General features: G+C 44.5%; 1 protein-coding gene across 1 annotated transcript in view; it reads right to left on the bottom strand.

The window, feature by feature from the left end:
* Positions 1–17,500, bottom strand: part of lama2 (laminin, alpha 2) — a gene marked incomplete at its 3' end in the record, with an annotated part of 414,125 nt that overhangs the window by 65,099 nt on the left and 331,526 nt on the right. The window contains 5 exon segments of the mRNA XM_080745043.1: positions 7,848–7,986; positions 9,125–9,288; positions 10,752–10,868; positions 11,496–11,627; positions 13,045–13,123. Of these exon segments, the coding sequence (XP_080601169.1) occupies positions 7,848–7,986; positions 9,125–9,288; positions 10,752–10,868; positions 11,496–11,627; positions 13,045–13,123 (631 nt within the window).

Below are 17,500 nucleotides of genomic sequence, written 5' to 3'. Positions count from 1 at the left end.
CTATAGGCTCTGCTTTGATACAAATTTGATACAGATTTGAGATCGATTTGATAGATTATTATGTCACACACACACACACACACACACACACACACACACACACACACACACACACACACACACTGATTGTATTACTAAACTATCTATCTAGGTATACACACACAATAAAAAACTAAACTATAAAGAAATGTATTCTTACTGGAAGAAGTTGGAGGAACTTCATACACCTACTACAAACCATGGATTGACATCTAGACCTACTGCACATACAGTATGAAACAGAGCTGATACCTTTATGTACTATGAGGAAAATAATGCTGCTATTTGTACCCTGTATATATATAAAATGACAATGCGACATAGCTCTGTTTGAACGATGCTGTACCCCCTCCAACTGTATATTTTCAACTGTTTTTTTGTATTTGTGATACTTGCTTTGGCAATGTAAACGTATGTTTTCTCATGCCAATAACGCTCCTTTGAATTGAATTGTATATTACCAAATGCACCCTACGTGGAAAAAAAACAATAGCAGGTCAGGCTTATTGACATCGGTTATTGATTGATTGAAGAATGTATTACAAGCTTGCATTAGAGTAGACCTACAGATTCATGGCTCATTTCCACAGGAACACACTTTATGCATATCATACAGTGGTGTGTTCTAGACTTTTTTTGAGGGCATACGATCAGCTACTATTCGTTTGGCCAGGGCAGACGCTATAGTACATAATCCCTATCAAATACGCTACTTTGAAAGGTTCACGAGGGCAGACGCCGTTCATATTTTATTGTTCCTCCATCACGGAGGTATAGAGGCCGGCGCCTGGCGGCGCCGTGCCTGCGAGGGTGTCCCAAGTCGGGCGAGGTGTGGAGGTTAGTCCCCGGTGCTATGGAGGTTCCAGCGACCCCCTGGGCTAATCCTACCTGCCCCTGCCTTTTATTTTCCGACAGCAGACGCCGTATACGTGCGTTATAGGTAGAACACACCACTGATCTCATATAACATTGAAAGACAGACGTAAAGAACAAAGTGAATCGTAGAGAACATACCGGGTTCGCTGATCACAGCTCAGCAGTGCTTCCTACAGGGCGCGGGGAGGAGACCGCACCGATCGGTGGTCTGCCTCGGGCAGCATGCATGTCACCGCCGGAGACTGCGGGCTTGTTGTCCAGAGTTAGACTGTCCACGGGGCATGGCGCGGGGAGAAACCGCCGCGATCGGTGGTCTGCCTTCTGGCCGCCAGATCCAAAATCGAGGCCGTGGATCCTACCAGCCGAGGCCTTCGATGAACCGATCGCCCGTAGGAGCTCTTCTCGCCGCCAGATCCAAAATCGAGGCAGTGGATGTAGCAGCAGAGGCCCTCGCTAGTCGCTGATGAACCGATCGTGGAAGAGCGCCGGCCACCGCCGTTGACTGCGGGCTTGGTGTCCAGAGTCAGACTGTCCACGGGGCATGGCGCGGGGGGGTGTCGCTCTCCATTCCGACATGTCGCCACTCCGCTGACCCGGCGCGGGGAGAGACCACGGGATGCGGGGCATGATTCGGCTGCCTATCTCTCTAAATAATACTAAATCTAATGATTTTATAACTAAATTCTCTGCTGCTTCTGATTCTCGCTCTTTCTCTCAATATATCTCTCTCTCCCTCTGATTGCTGTGTGTCCGGTGAAGTCACTGAACTCTTGTTGTGTGTATAATGGGCCTCTAGACCCTTGTTTCTGGGGGGAACCGGCCAACCAGCATGCTTGAATTTGGTCAAATGAGCGTGTGATGTCATGCAGGGGCGTCAATTGGGTATGGCAGGGGTATGCAGCTGCCATACCTTGACAGGGGGAAATAATAAAAATGTACTTTTCATCGTGCCTGTTGCTAAGGTATGGCAACATGACTGGTGTCTTCACCAGACACCAGTCATGTTGCCATACCTTAGCTTGTTCTGAACTGACGCCACTGAATTGTCATGCATGACGACCGTCCCATCGTCCAAAAGGGCTGTATCTTGGTTACCGCATAGATCCAACACTGTACTACTGTAATATGAAAAAAAAGGGTCGGGCGGTATATCCCTCCCTACTTTTTAATTGGCAAGATTGCGCAGGAAGTGGCGGGCGGTATATCCCTCCCGTGGCAGTCAAACTGTTAAGCATGCACCAACGCATATAAAGTATGGCTCACACGCATATGCTGGATGTTACCTCATTACTTGTGTGATCCAGGTTGAATCCAGTCAATTTGAAGAAATAATAATCCAGCGTTTACTTTGAGGTGACAATAAGAAAGCACAGGCCTACGTTTTCATTCACAATTAACTTCTTGTTTGAAGATGCATTCTATAGCCTATTGTGTCATTTTATAGCCTAGTTTAAACTATAGGGAGCTGCTTGACTCTTTTCAGAAAAGCGCAGACTGGACCGAGAGCTTAATTGAAATGAACTGTCACCTACATAATATGCAGTGAACTGGAATTATATAATTAATTATTCGGAAGCAGGTGTGTAAAGATTCTAATCATCATCTACATCAACATCTCAAATAGCTTTGGGGAACTTGGTGCCCCAGTGCTATTTGAACCTTTGCATTGTAGGATCAAAATGTTTTGTTCTTACTGTAGGTGTGTGATTGTGCACCTGGTATCAAGGGGTCACTGAATGTTCCAACCTATTAATAATAAAACACTTTGAGAATTGTACATTTTTGGTCTTAATTTTTTGTAGGCATTTTGAAAATATTTTTTGTACTTTTACTTGTACTTGTACTTGTACTTTTACTTTTACTTTTATACTTAAGTACATTTTAACACTATGTACTTTTGATACTTAAGTACATTTAATGAGAGCTACTTTCGTACTTTTACTTAAGTAATAATATTATCGGTGACTTTTACTTTTACTTGATTAACTTTCAAGTGGAATATCGGTACTTTTACTTAAGTATGGGTTTCCAGTACTTTATACAACACATCGACCAATCAGTGAACGGGGTGATGGGGAGATGTAAAAACAGAGGAGATGTGTCTGGGTTCGCGGTGATCATTGTTTGTTTTGACACAAATACTGTCAAAATAAAAGTAAGGTCACCATCTTGTGTATAACACGGAAGGAGAATGAGAGAACTGCCCGCACATCTTCCATCCAAACGACCACAACACAGAAATGTCTTGGCTTTTCTTTCAAGGATTAGGATTTTTTTCTCTCTCTCTTTTCGCTCTCTTGCTGTTCCCTCTGAGGACAGGCGTGCATGCATGAGTCAAACTCTTCACGTTGTTTTTGGGACGGCAGTAAGATGTCATCGTGTGCGGTGCAGAACTCATGAGTTCAGAACAGATCTGCAAGCTATAGCATCCTGTTAGTTAGATCTGTTCTTTTTAAGCATGCACCAACGCATATAAAGTATGGCTCACACGCATATGCTGGATGTTACCTCATTACTTGTGTGATCCAGGTTGAATCCAGTCAATTTGAAGAAATAATAATCCAGCGTTTACTTTGAGGTGACAATAAGAAAGCACAGGCCTACGTTTTCATTCACAATTAACTTCTTGTTTGAAGATGCATTCTATAGCCTATTGTGTCATTTTATAGCCTAGTTTAAACTATAGGGAGCTGCTTGACTCTTTTCAGAAAAGCGCAGACTGGACCGAGAGCTTAATTGAAATGAACTGTCACCTACATAATATGCAGTGAACTGGAATTATATAATTAATTATTCGGAAGCAGGTGTGTAAAGATTCTAATCATCATCTACATCAACATCTCAAATAGCTTTGGGGAACTTGGTGCCCCAGTGCTATTTGAACCTTTGCATTGTAGGATCAAAATGTTTTGTTCTTACTGTAGGTGTGTGATTGTGCACCTGGTATCAAGGGGTCACTGAATGTTCCAACCTATTAATAATAAAACACTTTGAGAATTGTACATTTTTGGTCTTAATTTTTTGTAGGCATTTTGAAAATATTTTTTGTACTTTTACTTGTACTTGTACTTGTACTTTTACTTTTACTTTTATACTTAAGTACATTTTAACACTATGTACTTTTGATACTTAAGTACATTTAATGAGAGCTACTTTCGTACTTTTACTTAAGTAATAATATTATCGGTGACTTTTACTTTTACTTGATTAACTTTCAAGTGGAATATCGGTACTTTTACTTAAGTATGGGTTTCCAGTACTTTATACAACACATCGACCAATCAGTGAACGGGGTGATGGGGAGATGTAAAAACAGAGGAGATGTGTCTGGGTTCGCGGTGATCATTGTTTGTTTTGACACAAATACTGTCAAAATAAAAGTAAGGTCACCATCTTGTGTATAACACGGAAGGAGAATGAGAGAACTGCCCGCACATCTTCCATCCAAACGACCACAACACAGAAATGTCTTGGCTTTTCTTTCAAGGATTATGATTTTTTTCTCTCTCTCTTTTCGCTCTCTTGCTGTTCCCTCTGAGGACAGGCGTGCATGCATGAGTCAAACTCTTCACGTTGTTTTTGGGACGGCAGTAAGATGTCATCGTGTGCGGTGCAGAACTCATGAGTTCAGAACAGATCTGCAAGCTATAGCATCCTGTTAGTTAGATCTGTTCTTTTTAAGCATGCACCAACGCATATAAAGTATGGCTCACACGCATATGCTGGATGTTACCTCATTACTTGTGTGATCCAGGTTGAATCCAGTCAATTTGAAGAAATAATAATCCAGCGTTTACTTTGAGGTGACAATAAGAAAGCACAGGCCTACGTTTTCATTCACAATTAACTTCTTGTTTGAAGATGCATTCTATAGCCTATTGTGTCATTTTATAGCCTAGTTTAAACTATAGGGAGCTGCTTGACTCTTTTCAGAAAAGCGCAGACTGGACCGAGAGCTTAATTGAAATGAACTGTCACCTACATAATATGCAGTGAACTGGAATTATATAATTAATTATTCGGAAGCAGGTGTGTAAAGATTCTAATCATCATCTACATCAACATCTCAAATAGCTTTGGGGAACTTGGTGCCCCAGTGCTATTTGAACCTTTGCATTGTAGGATCAAAATGTTTTGTTCTTACTGTAGGTGTGTGATTGTGCACCTGGTATCAAGGGGTCACTGAATGTTCCAACCTATTAATAATAAAACACTTTGAGAATTGTACATTTTTGGTCTTAATTTTTTGTAGGCATTTTGAAAATATTTTTTGTACTTTTACTTGTACTTGTACTTGTACTTTTACTTTTATACTTAAGTACATTTTAACACTATGTACTTTTGATACTTAAGTACATTTAATGAGAGCTACTTTCGTACTTTTACTTAAGTAATAATATTATCGGTGACTTTTACTTTTACTTGATTAACTTTCAAGTGGAATATCGGTACTTTTACTTAAGTATGGGTTTCCAGTACTTTATACAACACATCGACCAATCAGTGAACGGGGTGATGGGGAGATGTAAAAACAGAGGAGATGTGTCTGGGTTCGCGGTGATGGCTCTTCACCCTGGCGATCGATGTAATGTTGTTGTTTTCTGACTTTAAAAGACGGTGACGACGATAGCTTATCACCGCAGAGTGTACTATGATACCCCCTTAACACAACTGCTGCCAAAAAAATACCCCTTTGTAGGGCTTCTCCGCCATGCCCGAGGAACCCGAAGATTTAAAAAGCTTTAATTAAAAAATATATATATCTGTGAGAAGTTCAATCACCCGAGAGAGACTTGGAGTAGAACCGCTGCTCCTTCACTTGGAAAGGAGTCAGCTTAGGTGGTTCGGGCAACTAGTACTAGTACGGCAACTAGTACGGATGCCCCCCGAGCGCCCCCTCGATGCACGTCCCACCCCCAACGCCTCGGTATAGGAGTTGCTCAGGATAAGGAAATCTGGAAGTCTCAGTTGGAACTGTTACCCCCGCGACCCGATTCCGGATAAGCGGTTGAAGATGGATGGATGGATGGATGGATGGATGGATGGATGGATGGATTTAAAAATGTCAACGGATTTGAGAAGCTGATGGAATACGCAAACACACGATGCATAGCAGTGTCCGATCGTGCACGATGGGAACTGGATTAGCGCCCGTGTAAACAGGTAGGAGAAGCCAGCAGTGAAAGACATAGAAAAATCTTCGGTTTCCTCTGCTGCAAACAACCAATGAGTTAACAGTAAAACATGGAGATGAGAGCTTTGTGCCCGACAGCGATGTCACATCGATGTCACAGCGGAGGGGAGTTGACTTTAATGCAACACAATGTTCAGTGTGCTTTGCTCCAGGGCATGGCTACGCTGGTGTAAAATGACATTTACACTATACCTCTCTGGGTGGCACACGCGCTGGGTGGCACACACACACGTACACACACACGCCCTGTTGCAGGTGTTATGAAGTGCATAGTGTATGTGCCAAGGATCAAAGCAGCTGTACTGTACATGGAAAGTACAGTACAGCTGCCCTCCATCCCTCTCTCTCTCATCTCTCCCTCTCTCTCTCTCTCTCTCTCTCTCTCATCTCTCTCTCTCTCTCTCTCCTCTCACTCTGCCCCGTCCTCCTCTGTCTCTCTCCATTCTCTCCCCCTCTTTTCACAGTTCAGAGCCGCGGGGAACAAAGAACAAAAGAAAGAGGGAGAGAGAGAGAGAGAGAGAGGAAAGGGGGGAGTACACTGCTGCCTGTTAGTCAGAAGATGCAAGAAAGAGAGGAAGAAAAAATAAAAAGTAATAGGAGAGGAGAGGAAAGTGGTGAAATTAAGAGAGAAGAGGAAGGGAGCCAGGTGTGTTTGGTCGCGATAATGAAACTAAAAGGGAGAGAGAGAAAGAGAGAGAGAGAGTAGAGGAGGGACATGAGAGGGCCAGGGAACTACCTTGATCCCTCAGCCATGTCTAATGGAGACCGAGAGCTAACATTACCTAACATACATACACACATACTGTACACACACACACACACACACATATCGTCGTCCAAAACCCTTCGTTTTGCATTTATCATCTAAAAAATGTACTAAACTAGTGAAAACAGCCGATCTACAAGCACATAGATCATGCTGTTTCCACTACTTTTGTGCGACGGTCTTGTCTGATGAAGCAGGGCTTTATTTTGCGAAAGAACGCACAAATTTGAAACTTGGGGATACGAGGTTTCTGCCCGACAGTGACAATATAATTCCTTGTGTCCTTGTGTTTGTTGTGGGGCTACAGTATGCGTGGGTTGGCATACCTATGAGTATTTGTGTTTTAGTGTGTGTGTGTGTGTGTGTGTGTGTGTGTGTGTGTGTGTGTGTGTGTGTGTGTGTGTGTGTGTGTGTGTGTGTGTGTGTGTGTGTGTGTGTGTGTGTGTGTGTGTGCAGGGACGTGCTGGCCATTGGGTAAAGCGGGACAACTCCCGAACGGCCGGTTCATTCCCGGCCGGTCCAGGCCGGCCATTAGGGAGCCCTGCTTCATCATACAAGGCCGTTGCACAAAAGTAGTGAAAACAGCAGATCTACAAGCACACAACGCCTCGCGGTGCGATGCGTTTGTGTGCTTGTATATCGGCTGTTTTCACTAGTTTAAATCATTTTTAGAATGATAAATACAAAACACCCAACGGTTTGGACATACAAGGTTTCCACCCGACAACGACGAAATATAACTCATGTAATTGGCCGACTGGCTTGTCACTTGTCATGATCTGAAATGGCAAATCTTTGAGTAGCAGCAGTGCTACAGAGAGAGATCTCTCTCTATAGCGCACAATGAGGGCCTCTCCAACTCTTTTTCCTGGGCTGAATCAGGGGCCCAGCACGTCCCTGTGTGTGTGCGTGTGTGTGCATTGTGCGTGCGTGCGTGCGTGCGTGCGTGTGTGCGTGTGTGCGTGTGCTCACCAGTGCCAGAGCCTCAGTAGCTCTTTGTCTAGCTGTCTTAGCTTCTTTCTCCGCCGCGTCGATATTTGCCTTAATGTTACTGTAGGCCTTAAAGGCTGCCGTGGCGTTGAAGGACAGGTTCTTGGCGTCAGCCAAAATCCTGAGAGGAGAAGAGAGAAGGGGGGGGGGGAGGGAGAGCTCATCAGGGGCGTCACAAGGGGAAGGAAAGTGGGACTGAGTTACCAGGGCCCAAGGTGGTGGAGGGGCCCTAGTAACTTTAGCTATTGAAAAATAGCAGATATACAAGCTCACAGCGCGGCACTACCGAGTGACGTGCTGTGAGCTTGTAGAGATCTGCTATTTTTTGAAAAGTCGTGAAAATGAGTGCAAATCTTTGAATATGTATTTTTTTAAGCGAACATTTTGTAACTCAAATTTTGCTTCCGGGGGGGGGGGGGGGGGGGGGGGGGTCCCTGGGAGTAAACATTTTGAGATGGGGTTCCGTGGCCAAATTCATATCACTTTTCACATGAAAAGGTTTGAGCACCACCGACATGGAAACATGGGTTTCTTGCACACATTTTCACAATGTTTCAAAAATAGCAGATCTACAAGCTCGCAGCGCGGCACTCGGTGCCGCGCTGCAAGCTTGTATATCTGCTATTTTTCAATAGTTAACATTCATGGGGGGCCCGCGGTGAATCCTTGTACCCGGGGCCCAGAATTTGGTGTGACGCCCCTGGAGCTCATAATGCACATTTCTCAAGTATAAAACACAGCATCAAAAAACATGAAAACCTTGGGAGCGTCTTCAGCGTGTTTGCCGTTAGCCTTGGGAACCCGGGCGTCATTTCATTAGTTTGCTGTTAGCTGACCTGTAAATACCATTTATCTTTTTTTTATGATATTATCGGCATAGTCGATAGTGTTTTATTTGTCTGTCATTCGATGTTATATAATATGATTTTTTTTTAAAGGACCCCAATTGAAACAAGCCAAAAGCTTTCTTGTGGTGTTTATCCTTTTAGTTGACCTTGTGCCAGTGAACTGTACTGTCCTGTACCTTTTCCTAGGCAAACCTCTTATAAAGTCTTCAATCAATCAATCAATCAATCAATCAATGAAGCTATATCTTGTGAATCACACAATTGGAACTTGGCGGTTAGGGTTCAAAATTTAAAAACATCCTTTGATGTGTTCACAAGTATAGCAATGCAAACGTTTGTGTGTGTGTATATGTATGTATGTGTGTGTGTGCGTGTGTGTGTACGTGTGTGCGTGTGCGTGCGTGCGCCTACCCGTCCAGAATGCCGGCTGATTCGTTGAGCTGATGGGCGTGCAACTCCGCCGCCTCCACCTTATTGGCCAGGCTGCCGTCACTCAACCCGTTGGTGAGGCGGGTCACCTTGAAGTCCAGCTCGTTGTGCAGCGGACCCAGGTCCCTGTCCATCTCCTCCAGGTCCTACACACACACACACACACACACACACACACACACACACACACACACACACACACACACACACACACACACACACACACACACACACACACACACATGCACGCACGCACATGCACACATACACACACACTCAATCTATCTGGCATTTCTACTAGGGGTGTAACGATATAGTAACTGTATCGAAATATCGTTTTTAACTTGAAAAATCGAAGTATATCGAAATGAAAACAGCTAAAATCGAATCGAATCGTTTTATTTTGTATCGTATCGAATCGGCAGTGCAAAGAATCGAATGTATCGATACTGCCTACTTGGGCATTGTATTTAGCATTTTTAAGAAGAAAAATTAAAAGGAGGGGTTTAATTACTTTTCCTTTCCATATAGCTGCACTGGTCTATCGATAAATGTGTGTAATCTCGGGTTTAATGTCAAGGTGCAGGTTTGTCAATATACAATGTCCATGCATTTGGCAGATAATCACTGTGTTTACGTATTTATATCCATAATAATACATGTTTCCCTTAAAAACCTGCACTATCCACACCTTTCACACAGATTTAATTTCTTTGCTAAATAGTTACTATATCGATTTTAAATCATTGAATCGAATCGTATCGTATCGTCATGAATGAACCAATATCGTCCATGTATCGTATCGTCAACCATGTATCGTGATATGTATCGAATCGCTATTAAATTGTATCGTTACACCCCTAATTTCTACATATTAACTCATACGGAGCCGATCCCGAGAATACTTGTGAAAAATACTCGAGTATCATGGTGCCGATCCCGAGTATACTCGCGGAAAGTAATATATTACTGTAACGGCGGTTATCCTACCGGGTACATGCGCGGAAGGTCCCGAGACGATCTCCCTCGCCGATTTATCATCATCACGGATCCACGAGCACAAAATAGTAATCCCATAACATTGAGGCAGACAGGGAATCTCATCTTTAATGTCCATTATCTCCAAACAACACTTTCAAAGCGAGGATGGCAGTAGATTCTCGCTTATATTCATGGGTTGCATTTGTAGTCCTAAACCGGCCATATTGAGGACCAACACAGGTGTTCAATTTGTCTGATTGGCATAGAACCAATGTTCTGTGTTAATCAAAACACCTGTGTTGGTCCTCTGTCCTCAAAATCGCACCGATCGCCCATTACACAGCACCATGTGGACGATGACCGCTTCCTGTGAATGACGCGATGACGTCAAACCGGAAGTGTTTACGCTATGGACTTCTGGCCTTCAAAATAAGACACCGGTCGTGGATGCAGCCTGCGGGAGGCACGCTGGACATTTTAATCCGTTAATTTCAGGAGCACGAAATGAGTTAAGGACCCCCGAGAATTATATTTTGAGACTCCCATCTCAAAATATTTCTGTTCCATGGACCCAGAGAAAGGAAGATTTGAGTTACGGTACAAATGTTTGCTTTAAATAATGGCTCACCTCTATCTCCTTGTTGATGTGGTCAGAGAGCTGGTTGGCCTCGGCCAGCAGGCCCTCCCCCTCCCCCAACACGGCCTGGGCTCCCTCCTTCACCGCGTCTACCGCTGCACGCTTCCTCTGCGCACGCACGCGCACACACACACACACACACACACACACACACACACACACACACACACACACAGCACCGTACGGTCAGACTGGGTGGGGGTGTGGAACAAGTACTCAAATGTTTTACTTCAGTAAAGGTATCAATACTGCAACATGTTGTGAGCTATTGTTCGGCAAATACATTTGGTGCAGACCTGTTGAAGAGAGAACTATGCCATTAGCATAGCATAGACACCCATTGAAAGAATGGAATGCTGAAATGCGCTGTCTATCTCAATGAGGAAGTTCTCAATCCATTCATGGTTGTGTGAATGAATGAATGAATTTTTATTTTCGTGTCTTGTCAAAAAGACCCATCCCTTACGGGATTATAAGACACCAAACATGAATAAACAATACCACATGCCAAATGAAAATGCCAAAACAAAATAAATATACAAAAAAAAGTCTCTCTGCGTCACTTAACCAAATCAAATCTAGATTTTGTGTGTGTGTGTGTGTGTGTGTGTGTGTGTGTGTGTGTGTGTGTGTGTGTGTGTGTGTGTGTGTGTGTGTGTGTGTGTGTGTGTGTGTGTGTGTGTGTGTGTGTGTGTGCGCGTGCGTGTGTGCGTGTGTGTGTGTGCGTGTGCCCACCTCCAGGGCAGTGAGGTTGGCCTGGTTCTGGTCAGCCAGAGCCCCAGCCCCCCTGCTCTTCCCCTGGGCTTCGTTCAGCAGGTCCTGGGCCTCACTGAGCTTCCCCTGGTGATCCGCCATCTTCCCTGACACCTGCAGGGGGCAGCGCCGGACAAAAACCCACAAGAATTAAACCACGCAAACTGTGTTCTAGAATGTAGTGTGCCACTCATCTTTGAAGATAGTGTTTGTACAGTAAAAAGGTAACTGAGTCTCCCCAGCTCTTTAGTAAAAACTAAATAGTTGCTAAGGTTGGGATACCAATTTCATCCAATCCGGAATTAATACCATCACAGTAGCTTTAGGTTTTTTGTACACTGACTTTACAATAAACGTTTATGTTTTAACATTGTCACTTAAAAGAATCACTTCCACTCTGACTGCATTTATCAGTCAAATTGGCAGGTAAATTCGCTCCCTTTTGGCCCAGGAGAGCAACACCTCCTCCCCTGCTGCCAGCGGGGGTTCTATTGTCTTCCAAATGTAAATTATCATTTCAATTGACCTCTCAAATGGGAAGCGCAAAAGGTGTGAAATTCTCTCGTTGCTTCTGGGAGGGGGAGGAATGGGTGAGACCTGTCTTTATGACCGATAACTAGCAGTCAGAGTGGTATAATGGTAAATGATTTCATACTTAGGAAACGTCTCAGAAGGTGAAAAAAAACAAGAACATGTGTCTTGAGTATTTAGGAAAAAGTCATGGAAGGGGAAATTTCTGAGACCTTTACGGGGAGAGTTATTGCACTTTGTGATCTCAAATCGGTCAAAATAACTACTTTCAACCTGGCTTCATAGAGGCCTAGAGATCATTCATACAAAGTTTAACCCATTCAGGCCGGGTACACATTTTAGTGTATGGGAGGGGCTTACAGTACATGTACAGTATGTTGCAACATATTTGTTTTTGTAGGCTAAATTCTGATTTAGGCCTAACTATTAGGTTAGGCCTAAATGGGTTAAATGAAAATTGACCTAAAATCTGTACACAAGTTATCTCGCAAAAAAACTACCAAAGAAACAAACATATCGCCACTGTCGGGCAGAAACCTTGTATCTCCAAGTTTCGAATTTGTAATTTTTTTCGCAAAGTAAAGCCCTGCTTCATCACACAAGGCCGTCGCACAAAAGTAGTGAAAACAGCCGATCGACAAGCACACAACGCCTCGCGGTGAGAGGCGTTGTGTGCTCGTAGATCGTCTGTTTTCACTAGTTTAGATCATTTTTAAAATGATAAATACAAAACAAACGGTTTTGGACATACAAGGTTTCTACCCCGAAAACGAAAGCGATATACAGGACCAATTACTTCACCCTGCCATGCAAGTCAAGAAGAGAAGAGGAGAGGAGAGGAGAGGAGAGGAGAGGAGAGGAGAGGAGAAGAGAGGAGAGGAGAGGAGAGGAGAGGAGAGGAGAGGAGAGGAGAGAAGAGAAGAGAAGAGAAGAGAAGAGAAGAGAAGAGAAGAGAAGAGAAGAGAAGAGAAGAGAAGAGAAGAGGAGAGGAGACGGTTACCTCTGCTTTCAGATCCTCTGTGGCCTGGCGAGGGTCTCCAAACAACCTCTTCACTTTCTGGTACAACTCCTCTGCCAGCCTGGAGGGGAGAGGAGGGGAGGGGGAGGGGGAGGGGGAGATGGGGTTTTAAATGGCTGTGCATGTTGGAAAATAATAATCAGTCTATAAGAAGAGCGGATGTCAGACTGTTGGAGTGAAATATCTGCTTTCTTTTATTGATCCCCCAGGCTAATTTAGATTAAACTATGGCTATGTAAAACATTTCACGTGTGCGTCTGTGAGTACGGCAGCATGGGCGCGCACGCACGTGTGTGTGTGTGTACATGCATACCCGTGTGCGTGTGTGTATATAACAATGTGTATTGTCGCAGGGCATAATATTAACAAAACAAAGATTCCAGAGATACCAGTAACAGAAGTCATTTACATAAAAGGCACTTTTCCATGTTGAGACTTAATTAGTCTAGGCTAATTTCAGGGAGGGGGGGGGGCATCTACTATGGGAGTATAGGACATAATCCAAATGTACTTTTCATACCATCTCACTCAAGACGTACTAGTGACGACAAGGGACAATAGAGGGTATATGCGCATGGTGTTCGTTCACAACAGGCCGTTTGGAAGAAGCGGCGTCGCTTTGATTTAGTTCCCCCCGTTTGTTTCCCCAATCCCTATTAAAATGCTCGAGCAGCCTAGTGTAGTCTTGCCAGGCGCTTGGACTAAAATATGCATATACCAAACACATTTTTCACAAGCAAAACTACAGGTACTCCGCATTAAGGAGTTTATTAGGTAGGCCCTAAAAGTATGTCCTGAGCACAGGGGAATTATTTTGGGTTAAAACTGAATACGGTTTGGTCTTTCCGGTCTAATTGTAGTCTTCTAGTACTACAACATGACGAGTTGTGATTTCCGCTCCCGACCGGATACAACCCCGAAAAGTGAAGTGATCCCAGACTACTCCTATACACATAAGTACTGTAGTTACTTACTGCTGGACCCCTATTAGGGGTGCAATCTAAATGTATATTATTCAGCTTTGGGTTTTGTTTTGAGTTCTTTCCCCCTTTATCAAATATTGCTTAACATCCGTTAATTGACGGCTCCGTTATCGCTGAAAGCTCCCCTAAAGGCAGACATTTGAGCTAAAGATAGACAGATGGATTCTCCTGTCTCACTCTCTGCTTCTTTAATAATAATCCACTTTTCCAGCTCTTTCTCCCACATTGGCGATGCCTTCTCTTTGTTGTTGTTGTGTTGTCACTCTGTGTGCCTCCCCGTCTTTCTTTCCGCTCCCCTGGCGGCTATAGTTTTAATTAACTCATCGACCTCCTCAACATTTACTGCTGGGAGAGACAGCACAGGAAAAGAACGTCACGGAGAGAGAGAGAGAGAGAGAGAGAGAGAGAGAGAGAGAGAAAGAGAGAGAGAAAGAGAGAGAGGGGGGGGTGAAGAGAGCTGATTGCTGTGTGTGTGTGTGTGTGTGTGTGTGTGTGTGTGTGTGTGTGTGTGTGTGTGCGTGCGTGCGTGCGTGCGTGCGTGCGTGCGTGCGTGCGTGCGTGCGTGCGTGCGTGAAAGAGAGAGAGAGAGAGAGAGAGACTGAGATAGAAAGAGAGAGACTGAGATAGAAAGAGAGAGACTGAGATAGAAAGAGAGAGAGGGATAAACACTAGTTATTTTGCTGTTAATTTAGAAACACTAGTTTCTGTGGTGTCCCAACCAGTTAGTGCATGGACCATAATGCTCCTTTGTGAGTAAGGAGGACTCGAGTTTGAATCCAATTCCCTTGGAACTTGATTTGGGACTCCATTGATGTTTGATGATTGGTGTTTACGTGAGGTGGAAATTTGAGAGCAGCGTTACGGGTTACGGTTAACGTTCGAAGCAGTAAAAGGGTTAATATTATATTATAATTAAAATGTTTCGCCAATTATTTGGGGGCTCACTTGCAAAATGCCCCCCTGGCCCACATGTTGAGAACCGTTGTCATATAAGAGCTAAACCGCAATAAAAGAAACACTAGTTTCTCAAACATCAACAGAAAGAGGGAGAGAGAGAGAGAGAGAGAGAGAGAGAGAGAAAGAGAGAGAGAAATGGCCGGGGGAGATGCACCAATCAGCTGTCTGTCTGTGGCACAGTGGAAATAGCTTTGCTGCTGCTAATGCGTTTGAAGTCGACTGAGAGAAAAAGAGGGGAGAAAGGAGTGAACAAAAGAGTGAAAGTATGAAAGGAGGGACGGAAGTAAAATAGAAAAGCGAGTGATGAAAGCACACAAAGGGAGGTAGAAAATTCACTTTCCATATTAATGTGTCGACAAAGGTAGACATCTGTCTGTGGGTTGTTGTTTTTTCTTGTTTTGTTTTTTTACAAAGACTGCACTGTTTCTGTGTGTGTGCGTGTGCGTGTTTGTGTGTGAGCGTTCGTGTGTGTGACCGTGCGTGTGTGTGCGTGTGCGTGAGCGTGCGTGTGCGTGCGTGTGTGTGTGTGAGTGAGCGTGTGTGTGCGCCTGTGTGTGTGACACAAACATTGGTCTGTTGTATTCAGTGGCCTCCAAACCTGTATCCCTCATTTCATCATTTCAAACTAACTCTTATCGCCATATTTTACCTTTATATTTTTTCGTAAATTACTACTTCGTCATATACCAACTACTACAGTGTCACATTATGGGAGCAAAATATAGCCGAGCTACCAGGTCAAAACGGATAGCATTGCAACGTTTTGAGTTTGTAGATCTGCAATGTGTCGCTATTTTTACATTTGAATCCCAAAAAGTAACAGTTCAACCTGACAGCATCGATGTGAGATGTGTGTGTGTGTGCGTGCGTGCGTGCGTGCGTGCGTGCGTGCGTGCGTGCGCGCACGCGTGCATGTGTATTTGCTGTGAAATTTCAACCTCGTTTAAAACCCATTCAAACCTAAGATGTTAGCGTTGGGTATTAAAAATAGACCAGGTCACCTGGTTCTGCCAGACCCGCAATGAAAATCAGAACACACACACACTCATACACACACACGCATCTGCCCCTCCCTTCACACACGCACACGCACACACACACGCACACGCACACCCACACACGCACGCACACACACACACACACACACACACACACACACACTCACACACACACACACACACACACACACACTCATACACACACACACACACGCACCCACACGCACGCACACACACACACACTCACACACACACACAAACACACACGCATCTGCCCCTCCCTTCACACACGCACACGCACACACACACGCACACCCACACACGCACACACACACACACACACACACACTCACACACACACACTCATACACACACACGCACCCACACGCACGCACACACACACACACACACACACACACTCACACACACACACACACACACACACACACACACACACACACTCATACACACACACGCATCTGCCCCTCCCTTCCCTTGCTCGGCTGATTGCCTTGAGTGCCGTCACCTGTGTGCACACACACTCACACACACACACACACACACACTCATACACACACACGCATCTGCCCCTCCCTTCACTTGCTCGGCTGATTGCCTTGAGTGCCGTCACCTGTGTGCACACTGAGGAAAAGAGGGACAGACGGACCGACAGACCGACCGACAGACCGACCGACAAAGCCTTTTGTAGGCCGACCCTCTGGGTCTGGCAAAAACTGCAGACCTACAACTTGTACATCTGCTATTTTGGAACATTTTGGGAAAATCTTGAAAGTGGGAGAACTGTGTGTGTTTGTGCAGGGACGTGCAGAGAATGTTAGAGAGTTAGGGGCTGAAATGTCTCGAAAATAGCAGACCTCCAAGCTCACAACGCATCGCGCTGCGCCGCGTTGTGAGCTTGGAGGTCGGCTATTTTCAATGCTTGATTTCTACACAGAGAGGGCAATTATTTCAACATAAGATGCTGCGTTCAAGTTCAGGAGAGTTTGGACAAGGCAATTCTCTTGAATGCTGCTTTCAGGTATGGCATGGAAAGAGGGACATTTGCATTTCTTTTACCATAGTAAAAACTGCATTCATGGTCTAGAGCAGGCACGTGAACAAATAGACATCAAAGGGGGCTTGAGCCCCTGCCCTTTTATCCGTCTGTAAAAAGCGCCCTCTCCAGACTATGAATGCAGTCTTTACTATGGTGAATACATGTACCATACTGAAGGCAGCATTCAAGAGAATTGCCTTGTCCAAAGTAAACTCTCCTGAACTTGATTATGCTTAGTTCAGTGTGGTATGACGCACTGAAAATAGTCGACCTCCAAGCTCACAACGCATCACAGAGCTTGGAGGTCGTCTATTTTCGATATTTTCACCAAAAGGACTTTTTAGAAATTTCAGCCCCTGCCTCTCTAACATTCTCTGCACGTCCCTGGTCTGGAGAGGGCACTTACGTGTGTGTGTGTGTGTGTGTGTGTGTGTGTGTGTGTG

This window comes from Nannobrachium achirus, assembly GCF_963921795.1.
Source record: "Nannobrachium achirus genome assembly, chromosome: 16".
NCBI classification, from domain to species: domain Eukaryota; kingdom Metazoa; phylum Chordata; class Actinopteri; order Myctophiformes; family Myctophidae; genus Nannobrachium; species Nannobrachium achirus.
The sequence above is the reverse complement of the archived record's forward strand: the minus strand, read 5'-3'. Positions and strand labels throughout refer to the sequence as shown.